Below are 14,939 nucleotides of genomic sequence, written 5' to 3'. Positions count from 1 at the left end.
GGATCACGAGGTCAGGAGATCGAGACCATCCTGGCTAACACGGTGAAACCCCGTCTCTACTAAAATACAAAAAATTAGCCGGCGCGGTGGCGGGTGCCTGCAGTCCCAGCTACTCGGGAGGCTGAGGCAGGAGAATGGCGCGAACCTGGGAGGCGGAGCTTGCAGTGAGCCGAGATGGTGCCACTGCACTCCAGCCTGGGCGACAGAGTGAAGACTCCGCCTCAAAAAAAAAAAAAAAAAAAGGTTTGTAAAATGGTTGAAAGCTCTGCCACATTATTCACATTTTTAGGGTTTCTCCCTAGTATGAATTAGCTTATGTTTAGCAAGGGTTGAAGGATGGTTAAAAGCTTTGCCACATTCTTCACATTTGTAGGGTTTCTCTCCAGTATTATTTTGTCTAGTAAGGGGTGAGGATTCCTTAAAAGCTTTGGTACTTTCACCTTTGTAGGGTTTCTCTTCAATATGAATTGTTTTATGTCTAGTAAGGTATGAGCATTGAATAAAAGCTTTGCCACATTCTTCACATTTGTAGGGTTTCTCTACAGAATGAATTATGTTTAGTAAGGGTTGAGAAATTGTTAAAAGCTTTGCCACATTCATCACATTTGTAGGGTTTCTTGCCAGTATGAATTCTCTTATGTTTCCTAAGGGTTGAGAAATTGTTAAAAGCTTTGCCACATTCTTCACATTTGTAGGGTTTCTCCCCGGTATGAATTATCTTATGTTTCATAAGGGTTGAGGAATTGTTAAAAGCTTTGCCACATTCTTCACATTTGTAGGGTTTCTCCCCAGTATGAATTATCTTATGTTTCATAAGGGTTGAGAAATTGTTAAAAGCTTTGCCACATTCTTCACATTTGTAGGGTTTCTCTCCAGTATGAATTATCTTATGTTTCATAAGGGTTGAGGAATTGTTAAAAGCTTTGCCACATTCTTCACATTTGTATGGTTTCTTCCCAGTATGAATTATCTTATGTTTTCTAAGGGCTGAAAAATGCTTAAAAGCTTTACCACATTCTTCACATTTGCAGGGTTTCTCACCAGTATGAATTACTTTATGTTCAGTAAGTTTTGACAACCACTTAAAAGCTTTACCACATTCTTCACATTTGTAGGGTTTCTCCCCGGTATGAATTATTTTATGTTTCAGAAGGGCTGAGAAATTGTTAAAAGCTTTGCCACATTCTTCACATTTGTACAATTTCTCCCTAGTATGAATTAGCTTATGTTTCTTAAGGGTTGAGGGATTGTTAAAATCTTTGCCACATTCTTCACATTTGTAGGGTTTCTCCCCAGTATGAATTACTTTATGTCTCGTAAGGTGTGAGGATTGCTTAAAAGCTTTGCCACATTCTTCACATTTGTATGGTTTCTTCCCAGTATGAATTATCTTATGTTTCATAAGGGTTGAGGAATTGTTAAAAGCTTTGCCACATTCTTCACATTTGTAGGGTTTCTTTCCAGTATGAATTATCTTATGTTTTCTAAGGGCTGAGAAATGCTTAAAAGCTTTGCCACATTCTTCACATTTGCAGGGTTTCTCTCCAGTGTGAATTACCTTATGTAAAGTAAGTTTTGACAACCACTTAAAAGCTTTACCACATTCTTCACATTTGTAGGGTTTCTCTCCACTATGAATTATCTCATGTTTTCTAAGGGTTGAGGACTGGCTAAAAGCCTTGCCACATTCTTCACATTTGTAGGGTTTCTTTCCAGTGTGAATTACCTTATGTTTTCTAAGGGCTGAGAAATGCTTAAAAGCTTTGCCACATTCTTCACATTTGCAGGGTTTCTCTCCAGTATGAATTACCTTATGTACAGTAAGTTTTGACAACCACTTAAAAGCTTTACCACATTCTTCACATTTGTAGGGTTTTTCCCCAGTATGAATGATCTTATGTTTCATAACGGTGGAAAAATTGTTAAAAGCTTTGCCACATTCTTCACATTTGTACAATTTCTCCCTAGTATGAATTACCTTATGTTTTCTGAGGGCTGGGAAATGCTTAAAAGCTTTGCCACATTCTTCACATTTGCAGGGTTTCTCTCCAGTATGAATTACCTTATGTAAAGTAAGTTTTGAGGACCACTTAAAAGCTTTACCACATTCTTCACATTTGTAGGGTTTCTCTCCAGTATGAATTATCACATGTTTTCTAAGGGTTGAGGACTGGCTGAAAGCTTTGCCACATTCTTCACATTTGTATGGTTTCTTTCCAGTGTGAATTATCTTATGTCTTCTAAGGGCTGAGAAATGGTTAAAAGCTTTGCCACACTCTTCACATTTGTAGGGTTTCTCTCCAGTATGAATTGCTTTATGTCTAGTAAGGTGTGAGGATTGCCTGAAAGCTTTGCCACATTCTTCACATTTGTATGGTTTCCTACCAGTATGAATTATCTTATGTTTCATAAGGGTTGAGGACTGGCTAAAAGCTTTGCCACATTCTTCACATTTGTACAATTTCTCTCTAGTATGAATTACTTTATGTTTTCTAAGGGCTGAGAAATGCTTAAAAGCTTTGCCACATTCTTCACATTTGCAAGGTTTCTCTGCAGTATGAATTACCTTATGTAAAGTAAGTTTTGATGACCACCTAAAAGCTTTACCACATTCTTCACATTTGTAGGGTTTCTCTCCAGTATGAATTATCACATGTTTTCTAAGGGTTGAGGACTGGCTGAAAGCTTTGCCACATTCTTCACATTTGTAGGGTTTCTTTCCAGTGTGAATTATCTTATGTCTTCTAAGGGTTGAGAAATGGTTAAAAGCTTTGCCACATTCTTCACATTTGTAGGGTTTCTCCCCAGTATGAATTGCTTTATGTCTAGTAAGGTGTGAGGATTGCCTAAAAGCTTTGCCACATTCTTCACATTTGTATGGTTTCTTCCCAGTATGAATTATCTTATGCTTCATAAGGGTTGAGGAACTGTTAAAAGCTTTGCCACATTCTGCACATTTGTAGGGTTTCTTTCCAGTGTGAATTATCTTATGTTTTTTAAGCGTTGAGGACTGACTAAAAGCTTTGCCACATTCTTCACATTTGCAGGGCTTCTCTCCAGTATGAACTACCATATGTATAGTAAGTTTTGAGGACCACTTAAAAGCTTTACCACATTCTTCACATTTGTAGGGTTTCTCTCCAGTATGAATTTTCTCATGTTTTCTAAGGGCTGAGAAATGGTTAAAAGTTTTGCCACAATCTTCACATTTGTAGGGTTTCTCTGCAGTATGAATTATCTTACATTCATTAAAATTTGAGGACCCCTTAAAAGCTCTGCTACATTCTTCACATTTGTAGGTTTTCTCTCCAGTATGAATTCTCTTATGGTCAGTAAGATTTGAGGACTGGTTAAAAGGTTTGCCACATTCTTCACATCTGAAGTGTGTCTCTCCAGTATGAATTATCTTATGTTTAGTGAACGCTGAAGAGAAGTTAAAGGCTTTGCCACATTTCTTACATTTGTAGGGTCTGTCTGCAGTATGAATTATCTTATGTTTAATAAAGGTTGAGAACCATTTAAAGGCTTTGCCACGTTCTTCACATTTGTAGATATTCTCTTTAGTATGAATTCTCTTATGTTGAATTAAGTGTGAAAGCATGAGAAATGATTTGCTACATTTTATACATTTAAAAGTTTTCTTTTTAGTGTGTCTAACCTTATTTCTATTTGAGTTTGAATATTTATGAACGACTTTCATGTATTTGTTACACTGAAATATTTTTCTCTGGGTAGTTGTCCTACAATGGTTAAGTTTATTATAACCTTCTTCGTGCATCTTACACTCATTGGCACTTTTACAATCTTTTCTTAATTGTAAATTCTTATGTCCACATCTTATATATGTTCTCAGTATTACTTCTTGGAAACAATCTTTCATGCTCTGATCTGGCCAAAGGTCTTGTGTAAAATGAGAATGCATAACTGGAGGAAATAAAAGTAACAAATTATTCCACTTGCTAGACTCAAATATACTTTACAAATCTAACCTACAAAATTATAAAAACCACAAAAGCAAGATGGCACAGTAAAATAGGACAGGCTCTAATTTCTTCATAGACATATAAATGTAACAAAAACACACTAACCAAAATACATTTGTGGAAAAGTTATAAATGAGTTAAGTGTATAGAGTACCCCGAGTAAGTACAGTGCAAAGAGCCACACAGAAGGAAAGAGAAGTCTGTTACAGTTTCCCAATGCAGCTCTTCCTGCTCCCCAAAACAACACAGGGACTTTAGAAGTAAACTGATGGCTGAGAATAGCAGCTCACACCTGTAATTCCAGCACTTTTGGAGGCCGAGGTAAGTGGATTACCTGAGATCAAGAGTTCAAGGCCAGCCTGGCCAAAATGGAAAAACTTCATCTCTACTAAAAATTCAAAAATTAGCCAGCTGTGGTGGCACATGTCTGTAGTCCCAGCTACTCAGGAGGCTGAGGCAATCACTTGAACTTGGGAGGTAGAGATCGCAGTGAGATGAGATTATGCTAGTGCACTCCAGCCTGTGTGACAGAGTGAGACTCTGTCTCAAAAAAAGAAAAAAAAATAATAATAAATTGCCAACTCCTGGTTTACTCTTTAAAGACAAATAAAACGGTGGTACATACATATTTATTTCTGGCTTCTAGGGGCCTTTCTAGACACTGGTTTTTGTCTCTCATGACATAAAGTGCTGAAAGAAATGGTGGCATACTTTAAAATGACAGCTTGAGTCTGCTGAGACCAAAGTTAGATGTTATGGCAGCAAAGAATATAGTACCACACACACAAAAATAGATGTAGCAAGTGATTACTACTGAGAAGAAACATGAATAACTTTTTTTATCAAAACAAACAAACAAAAAAATAACACACACACACAATTTCAGACAAGATGCATTCTAAGAACATGTTTGACAGACTCCCAGAATCTCTGGCCAAGACAACTGGCTTCAGACTATTCCAGGACAAGGCTACATTATGAAGATTGCAACAGGTAGATTTTTTGATGTACAAATTTTAATCAACGATTACAATGTATATAGAATATTAGGACAACACGGCCCAATCAAAAAAAGTATAAAATTTTTACAAAGCAACCATACAACAATGAAGATTAATTTTAAAATTTTCAAATGAATTATAACACTGAATGAGAGAAACAGGAACACAGACCACTATAAAAAATTGAAAAAAATGAGGATACCTCTTCCCCTAATGGCGTGAGGTAATTCATGAAAATGGCTTGCTATTCACCTAAGCCAGAGAACCCCACAATATCACACTAAACAAGAGGTTCATAAGGGCTATTCTTATGTAAGACAAAATAAACTTTAAAGCAACCGCAGTTAAAAAAGACAAAGAGGGGCCGGGCGCGGTGGCTCAAGCCTGTAATCCCAGCACTTTGGGAGGCCGAGGCGGGTGGATCACGAGGTCAGGAGATCGAGACTATCCTGGCTAACATGGTGAAACCCCGTCTCTACTAAAAATACAAAAAACTAGCCGGGCGTGGTGGCGGGCGCCTGTAGTCTCAGCTACTTGGGAGGCTGAGGCGGGAGAATGGCGTGAACCCGGGAGGCGGAGCTTGCAGTGAGCCGAGATCACGCCACTGCACTCCAGCCTGGGAGACACAGCGAGACTCCGTCTCAAAAAAAAAAAAAAAAAAAAAAAAAAGACAAAGAGGGACATTATACAATGGTAAAAGGCCTTGTCCAACAGGAATATATCACAGTCCTAAACATATATGCACCTAACACTGGAGCTCCCAAATTTATAAAACAATTACTAGTAGACCTAATAAATGAGATAGACACCAACAAAATAATAGTGAGGACTTCAATACTCCACTAACAGCACCAGACAGGTCATCAAGACTGAAAGTCAACAAACAATGGATTTATACTATACCTTGGATCAAATGGACTTAACAAATATATACAGAACATTCCATCCAACAACTGCAGAATATATATTCTATTCAACAGCACACAAAACTTTCTCCAAATAGACCATATGATAGGCCCCAAAATGAACAAGAAATTTAAGAGAATTGAAATTATATCAAGCACTCTCTCAGACTACAGTGGAATAAAAGTGGAATTCAACTCCAAAAGGAACCTTCAAAACCATGCAAATACATGTAAATTTAAAAACCTGCTCCTGAATAATCATGGGGTCAAATATGAAATCAAAATGGAAATTTAAAAAATTCTTCAAACTCAACAACACAAGTGACACAACCTATCAAAACCTCTAGGATACAGCAAAGGCAATGCTAAGAGGAAAGTTCATAGCCCTAAACGCCTACATCAAAACATCTGAAAGAGCACAAACTGACACACTAAGTTCACACTTCAAAGAACTAGAGAAACAGGGACAAACCAAACCCAAACCCAGAAGAAGAAAAAAAATAAAATCAGAGCCGAATGAAATGAAATTGAAATAAACATACAAAAACCAAAAGAAAAACCTGGCTCCTTAAAAAGATAAATACAATTGACAGACCATTAGCAAGATTAACCAAGAAAAAAAGAAAATCCAAATAACCTCGATAAGACAGGAAACAGGAGATATTACATCTGACACCACGGAAATACAAAAGGTCATTCAAGCCTGCTATGAACACCTTTAAGTACACTAACTAGAAAACCTAAAAGAAATGGGTAAATTTCTGGAAAAATGCAACCCAACCAGCTTAAATCAGGAAGAATTAGATACCCTGATCAGACCAATAACAAACAGCGAGATTGAAAAGGTAATTTAAAAATTACCAACAACAAAAGTGTAGGACCAGGCAGAATTTAGTAGAATTCTACCAGACATTCAAAGAAGAATTGGAAAGGCCGGGCCCGGTGGCTCAGGCTTGTCATCCCAGCACTTTGGGAGGCCAAGGCGGGCAGATCACGAGGTCAGGAGATCGAGACCATCCTGGCTAACACAGTGAAATCCCATCTCTACTAAAAATACAAAAAATTGGCTGGGCGTGGTGGTGGGCGCCTGTAGTCTCAGCTACTTGAGAGGCTGAGGTGGGAGAATGGCGAGAACCCGGGAGGCGGAGCTTGCAGTGCATCGAGATCGCGCCACTGCACTCCAGCCTGGGTGACAGAGCAAGACTCTGTCTCAAAAAAAAAAAAAGAAAAAGAAAAAAAAAAAAAGAAAAAGAATTGGTACCACCAATGCTATTGACACTATTCCACAAGATAGAGGAAGAGGGAGCCCTTCCTAATTCATTCTGTGAAGCCAGCATCACCCTAAAACCAGAAAAGGGCATTAACCAAAAAAGAAAACCACAGACTAATGTCCCTGATGAAAACAGATGCTTTTTAAAAGCCTTAACAAAACACTAGCTAACTGAATCCAACATATCAAAAAGAGAATCCATGATCAAATGGGTTTAATACCAGTGGTGCAGGGATGGTTTAACAAATGCAAGTCAATAAATGTGACATACTACATAGAAAGAAATAAAAACAAAAATCACATGATCATCTCAATAGATGCAGAAAAAGCATTCAACAAAATCCCTTTATGATTAAAACTCTTAACAAAACTGGCATACAAGGTACATCAATGTAATAAAAGCCATCGGGCCGGGCGTGGTGGCTCAAGCCTGTAATCCCAGCACTTTGGGAGGCCGAGACAGGCGGATCACGAGGTCAGGAGATCGAGACCATCCTGGCCAACACGGTGAAACTCCGTCTCTACTAAAAATACAAAAAGAAATTAGCTAGGCGTGGTGGTGGCGCCTGTAGTCCCAGCTACTCGGGAGGCTGAGGCAGGAGAATGGCGTAAACCCACGAGACGGAGCTTGCAGTGAGCTGAGATCCGGCCACTGCACTCCAGCCTGGGGGACAGAGGCAGACTCCATCTCAAAAAGTAAATAAATAAATAAAAGGCATCTATGACAAACCCAGAGCCAACATAATACTGAATGAGGAGAATTTGAAAGCATTCCCTCTGAGAACTGGAACAAGACAAGGATATCCACTCTCGACACGCTTCTTCAACAGAGTACTCGAAGTCTTAGCCAGAGCACGCAGAAAAGAGAAAGACATAAAGGGCATCAAAATTGGTAAAGAGGAAGTAAAGCTGTCACTGTTTGCTGATGATATGACTGTTTACTCTGAAAACCCTAGACTTTTCAAGAAAGCTCCTAGAAGTGATAATTCAGCAAAGTCTTCAGATACAAAATTAATATATACAAATCAGTAGCTCTTCTATACACCAACAGCGACCAAGCAGAGTCAAATCAAGAACTCAACCCCTTTTACAATAACTGTGGAAAAAAAAAAAAAAAAAAAAAAAACCCCAAAACTTAGGAATATACCTAACCAAGCAGGTAAAAGACCTCTACAAGGAAAACTACAAAACACTGCTAAAAGAAATCACAGATGACACAAACAAATGGAAACACAGCCCATGCCCATGGATGGATAGAATCAATATTGTGAAAATGACCACACTGCCAAAAGAAATCTACAAATTCAACGCAATTTCCATCAAAATACCATCATCATTCTTCACAGAATTAGAAAAAAATGATTCTAAAATTCATGTGGAACAAAAAAAAAGGACTGCATAGCCAAAGAAAGACTAAGCAAAAAGAACAAATCTGAACGAATCACATTACCTGACTTCAAGCTATACTATAAACCCAGTCACGAAAATAGCATGGTACTGATATAAAAATAGGCACATAAACCAATGGAAAATAATACAGAACCCAGAAATAAACCCAAATACTCACAGCCAACTGAACTTTGACAAAGCAAACAAAAACATAAAGTGGGTAAAGGATACTCTTTTCTTTTTTTCTGACACGGAGTTTTGCTCTGTTGCCCAAGCTACAGTGCAGTGGCACAATCTCAGCTCACCACAACCTGTCTCCCAGATTCCAGCAATTCTCCTCCCTCAGCCTCCCGAGTAGCTAGGATTTCAGGCACCCGCCACTGCACCTGGCTAATTTTTGCATTTTTAGCAGAGATGGGGTTTCACCACCTTGGTCAGGCTGGTCTTGAACTCCTGACCTCATGATCCACCCACCTTAGCCTCCCAAAGTGTTGGGATTACAGGCATGCGCCACCGCGCCCAGCCAAGGATACTCTTTTCAACAAATGGTGCTGGGATAATTGGCTAGCCACATGTAGGAGAATAAAACTAGATCCTCATCTTTTACTTTATACAAAAATCAACTCAAGATGGATTAAGGACATAAATCTAAGACCTGAAACTATAAAAATTCTAGAAGATAACATTGGAAAAACCCTTTCAGACATTGGCTTAGACAAGGATTTCATAATCAAGAACCCAAAAGCAAATGCAATTAAAACAAAGATAAATTAGGGAGGGTTCTCTATCTTGTGGAATAGTGTCAAAATGGGGACTTAATTACACTAAAGAGCTTTTGCAAGGCAAAAGAAACAGCAGAGTAGGCTGGGCGCAGTGGCTCAAGCCTGTAATCCCAGTACTTTGGGAGGCCCAGACGGGCGGATCACGAGGTCAGGAGATCGAGACCATCCTGGCCAACACGGTGAAACCCCATCTCTACTAAAAAACACAAAAAAGTAGCTGGGCGAGGTGGCGGGCGCCTGTAGTCCCAGCTACTCAGGAGGCTGAGGCAGGAGAATGGCGTAAACCCGGGAGGCGGAGCTTGCAGTGAGCTGAGATCCGGCCACTGCACTCCAGCCTGGGCGACAGACAGAGACTGTCTCAAAAAAAAAAAAGAAACAGCAGAGTGAAGAGACAACCTACAGATGAAAAAATGCTCAACATCACTAATCATCAGGGAAATGCAAATCAAAACCACAATATGATACCACCTTACTCCTGCAAGAATGGCCATAATAAAAAAAAAAATCAAAAACCAGATGTTGGTGTGGATGTGGTGATCAGGGAACACTTCTACACTGCTGGTAGGAATGTAAATTAGTACAACCACTATGGAAAACAGTGTGGAGATTCCTAAAGAACTAAAAGTCATACTACCATTTGACCCAGCAGTCCCACTACTGGGTATCTACCTAGAGGAAAATAAGTCATTATATGAAAAAGATACTTGCACACATGTTTATAGCAGCACAATTCACAATAGCAAAATCATGTAACCAACCCAAATGCCCACTGCCCATTAATCAATGAGTAGATAAACAAACTGTGATACCACATAGATAGATAGATAGATAGATAGATAGATAGATAGATAGATAGATAGATGATGGAACACTACTCAGCCATAAAATGGAATAAATTAATGGCATTCACAGAAACATGGATGAGACTGGAGACTATCATTCTAAGTGAAGTAACTCAGAAATGGAAAACCAAACATCTTATGTTCTCACTGATATGTGAGAACTAAACTATGAGGATGCAAAGGCGTAAGAATGATACAGTGGACTTTGGGGACATGCGGGGAAGAGTGGGAGGGAAACGAGGGATAAAAGACTACAAATAGGATGCAGTGTATACAGCTCGGGTGATGGGTGCACAAAACTCCCACAAATCACCACTAAAGAACTTACTCATGTAACTAAACACCACTTGTACCCCAATAACTTATGAAAAATAAATAAAGTAGTACACAGGTTACTTGAAGAGGAAAAAAAAACAGCTTTCCAAATTTTGATGTAATAAAAGAAAAGAAATATGCTTTTTTTTTTTTTTTTTTTTGACAGAGTTGCCCAGGCTGGAGTGCAATGGTGGGATCTCGGCTAACCACAACCTCCACCTCCCAGGTTCAAGTGATTCTCCTGCATCAGCCTCCTGAGTAGCTGGGATTACAGGCATGTACCACCATGCCTGGCTACTTTTGTATTTTTAGTAGAGATGAGGCTTCTCCATGATGGTCAGGCTGGTCTCAAACTCCAGGCTGGTCTCAAACTCCAGGCCTCAGGTAATCCACCCACCTTGGCCTCCCAAAGTGCTGGGATTACAGGCATGAGCCACCGCGCCCGGCTGAAAAAATATTCTTAATCCATAATACTTGATCAGAAATTATTTTATTTTAAAAACAATAAAAAACAAAGACTTTCCAAAATGAATGCTAAGGGTGTTCATCAATCGCTACTAGCACAGTTTAAAAAAACAAAAAATGCTACATTGTGGACAGGCACAGTGGTTCATGCCTATAATCCTTCACATTTAGGAGGCCAAGGCAGTCAGATAACTTGAGACCAGGAGTTCAAGATCAGCCTAAAAACATAGTGAGACTCTGCATATATAACAAGAGAAATGCTAAAATGAGTCTTTTATGTTGAAAAATAAAATGATGCTAGATAGCATCAAAAAAGCATATATAAATATATAGCTTTCTATTAAATGTAATTGTAGAGACATATATAGAAAAAAAGAAATGCTAAAATGAGTATTTTATATTGAAAATAAAATGATGCTAGACAGTATCAAAAATCCATATATATATAGCTTTCTATTAAATGTAAATATACAGACACATATAAAAAAAGAAATGCTAAAATGAGTCTTTTATGTTGAAAATAAAATGATAGCATCAGAAAACATATAAATATATAGTTTTCTGTTAAAGGTAAATATACAGCTACATATAAAATTTCTTACTAAAATAATAGTACATAAAACCCTTAAAATTCTTCTATAGAATATAAAAACAAAATATAAATCTGCATAAATCTGAATACACAATATGAAATAATTTATAATTTAAATTATAAAAATTTATAATATTAATAGCAAACTAGAAAATACAGTTTTTTGTTCAACTGAAGTTATGAAATTAAAACATATTGATTTAATCTTAAGATATTTTACATAATGTCCATTTTTCAAGATAACTACAAAAACTTTATAGAAACTATGCAAAACAAAATAAAATAAGCAAAGTGTGCCACTACAGAATTAAACAAAAAATAGTTAAACAAGAAATGAGAAAAAACAGGTTTTAAAAAAACCATATAAAACATAACAATGAAACTGGTATGTAATTTTCTTTCTTTTTTTTTTTTTTTTTTGAAATGGAGTCTCACTCTGTTGCCCAGGCTGGTAAGCAGGGGCATGATCTCAGCACACCACAACCTGCACCTCCGGGTTCAACTGATTCTCCTGCCTCAGCCTCCTGAGTAGCACGCCACCATGCCTGGCTAATTTTTGTATTTTTAGTAGAGATGGGGTATCACTATGTTGGCCAGGCTAGTCTTGAACTCCTGACCTTGTGATCTGCCCGCTTTGGTCTCCCAAAGTGCTGGGATTACAGGCATGAGTCACCGTGCCCGGCATAACTTTATTTCTTTAAGAAATCATTTTAAATATAAATTTATTAAACTACTTAATAAAAAGAAATGTAATTCCAGGACTTTGGGAGGCCAAGGTGGGCTGATTACCTGATTTCAGGAGTTTGAGACCAGCCTGGGCAACAAGGCAAAACCCTGTTTCTAACACAGAAGAAAAAAGGGTGGGGGGGGGACAACAACAAAAACTAGTTGGGTTTAATGGCACGTGCCTGTAACCGAGCTACTTAAAAGGTTGAAACTAGAGGATTATCTGAGTTTGAGAGACTGGGGCTGCAGCTCACGGCCATTATCACACCATTGCAAACCAGCCTGGTTGACAGAGTGAGACCCTATTTCATTGATTAATTAATTAATTAAAAGAAAAAGAAGATGCCTGAGTGGCTTAAGAAAAAAAGCATATGATATGTTCCTACAAGAGACCAATTTTAGTACTGAGTCAAATAGTGTGTAAGTAACAGAATGGAAAAAAATCTGTATTTCATGCAAATAGCCACAATTGGGTGAGGTAGTCATAACTATATTAGATACAATATGCTTTAAGTCAAGTACTAGTATGAGACAAAGAATGTTATTATATAGGCCGGACGCGGTGGCTCAAGCCTGTAATCCCAGCACTTTGGGAGGCCGAGGCGGGTGGATCACGAGGTCAGGAGACCGAGACTATCCTGGCTAACACGGTGAAACCCCGTCTCTACTAAAAATACAAAAAACTAGTCGGGCGTGGTGGCGGGTGCCTGTAGTCTCAGCTACTTGAGAGGCTGAGGCGGGAGAATGGCGTGAACCCGGGAGGCGGAGCTTGCAGTGAGCCGAGATCACGCCACTGCACTCCAGCCTGGGAGACACAGCGAGACTCCGTCTCAAAAAAGAAAAAAAAAGAATGTTATTATATAATAGTAAAATGGGTCAATTTACCAGGGATCTATAACTATTATATTTATATGTACAGGTAGGTATAACAAAGGGCTCCAAAATATATAAATATTGACAAAAGTGAAGCAAGAAATACATAGCAACATAATAGCTGCAGACACTGAGACCCCATTATCAATAATAAATAATAAATAGAAAATTCATGTAAAAGATTAAGAAAACAAAATGTAGATAACATTATAGATTGTAGTATTTTGCATACAGAGAAATATCTGAGAGTAGATAATTTATAAAGAAAAAAGGTTTATTTGGCTCACAGTTCAGCAGACTGTACAAGAAGTACGTGCCTGTATCTGTTTCTGGTGAGGGTCTCAGGAAGCTTTTGATCATAGTGGAAGGTGAAGAAGAACTGGACATATCACACGGTAAAAGATAGAGCAAGTGTGAGGTAAAAGAGCCAGGTTCTTTTAACATAGTTTCTCAAAATTATACAGATATTTGTGTGTCCCCACTAACAATGGAAAAGCAGTCAGATTGTGGAGTCCCTTATATGCCATGAACACGACTTTGGCTCTCATTGTAAACTTGAAGAGAGATCACCAAAACGAAAATAGAATCCTTAGAGAACTTTAAAGCATAAGACAGAAGATGCCTCTACGTGATAGTAAAATTTAAGAAATCTCAGTCTTCTCAGAAACTACTTCCTTTGGAGCACATCTTCTCAGGTCACATATTGAGAACTGGCTTTCTCCTTGACCTCTGGACCTCTCATCTGTGGTGTTTGTTGTATTCACTCTCACATACCTGGGGGTTTAGTTACCATCTCATGTCTCTTCATATTCCAAAGCTCTTTCCCTTGCTTCAGACAAGCTATCAAGTCTAGCTTAGAGACAGCAATACCTGTTTTATTAAAAATAAATAACACAAATATTGCTCATATTCCACAAATAATGTGCTCATTAAAGAGAATGTAATAGAATGTTCTAGTAAATTGATCCCCCAATACTAATTTATAACATACATTTCTAAATATTTAGAAAATATTTTCAATTTGTATAGGCCCTTAATTTTACTACCCGGTACTACTGACTCAAAAATTGGTGGTGGCAATGAGATTTTAAGGTGTGGGCAACTGTATTTTATGCCACTAAATTACTGCAATTTTCACTAATCTAGAGTGAAAAATACAGATCTGCTCAGAAATGTGAAATGTTCAGATAATAATGAAACATCTTTAAAAAATTCCTCTTGGCGGGAAGGGGAACATCACACACCGGGGCCTATCATGGGGAGGGGGGAGGGGGGAGGGATTGCATTGGGAGTTATACCTGATATAAACGACGAGTTGATGGGTGCTGACGAGTTGATGGGTGCAGCACACCAACATGGCACAAGTATACATATGTAACAATCCTGCACGTTATGCACATGTACCCTAGAACTTAAAGTATAATAATAATAATTAAAAAAAAAAAAATTCCTCTTGGCCAGGTGCGGTGGCTCACACCTGTAATCCCAGCACTTTGGGAGGCCAAGGCGGGCGGATCACAATGTCAACAGATCAAGACCATCCTGGCCAACAAAGTGAAACCCTGTCTCTACTACAAATACAAAAAAAAATTAGCCAGGTGTGGTGGCGCATGCCTGTAGTCCCAGCTACTCGGGAGGCTGAGGCAGGAGAATCGCTTGAACCTGGGAGGCAGAGGTTGCAGTGAGCCAAGATTGCACCACTGCACTCCAGCCTAGGCAACAAGAGTGAAACTCCTCAAAAAAAAAAAAAAAAAAAAAATTTCTTTCTACACTTACAAATCCCTGTTTTCAGAAAA

At 38.4% G+C, this 14,939-nt stretch overlaps 1 protein-coding gene across 1 annotated transcript in view; it reads right to left on the bottom strand.

Moving 5' to 3' along the window:
• Positions 1 to 459: 459 nt before the first annotated feature.
• The window catches only part of LOC102142826 (uncharacterized), a 42,124-nt gene continuing 27,644 nt past the window's right edge, over positions 460 to 14,939 (bottom strand). The window contains exons 3-4 of the mRNA XM_015440443.3: positions 13,918 to 14,013; positions 460 to 3,924 (exon numbers count right to left, since the gene is read on the bottom strand). Coding sequence (XP_015295929.3) covers positions 521 to 3,924; positions 13,918 to 14,013 — 3,500 coding nt within the window. The 3' untranslated portion in view covers positions 460 to 520. The remainder of the gene's footprint in view (positions 3,925 to 13,917; positions 14,014 to 14,939) is intronic.

Source organism: Macaca fascicularis, chromosome 19, assembly GCF_037993035.2.
Source record: "Macaca fascicularis isolate 582-1 chromosome 19, T2T-MFA8v1.1".
NCBI lineage: Eukaryota > Metazoa > Chordata > Mammalia > Primates > Cercopithecidae > Macaca > Macaca fascicularis.
This window is presented reverse-complemented; position numbering and strand designations above follow the sequence as displayed.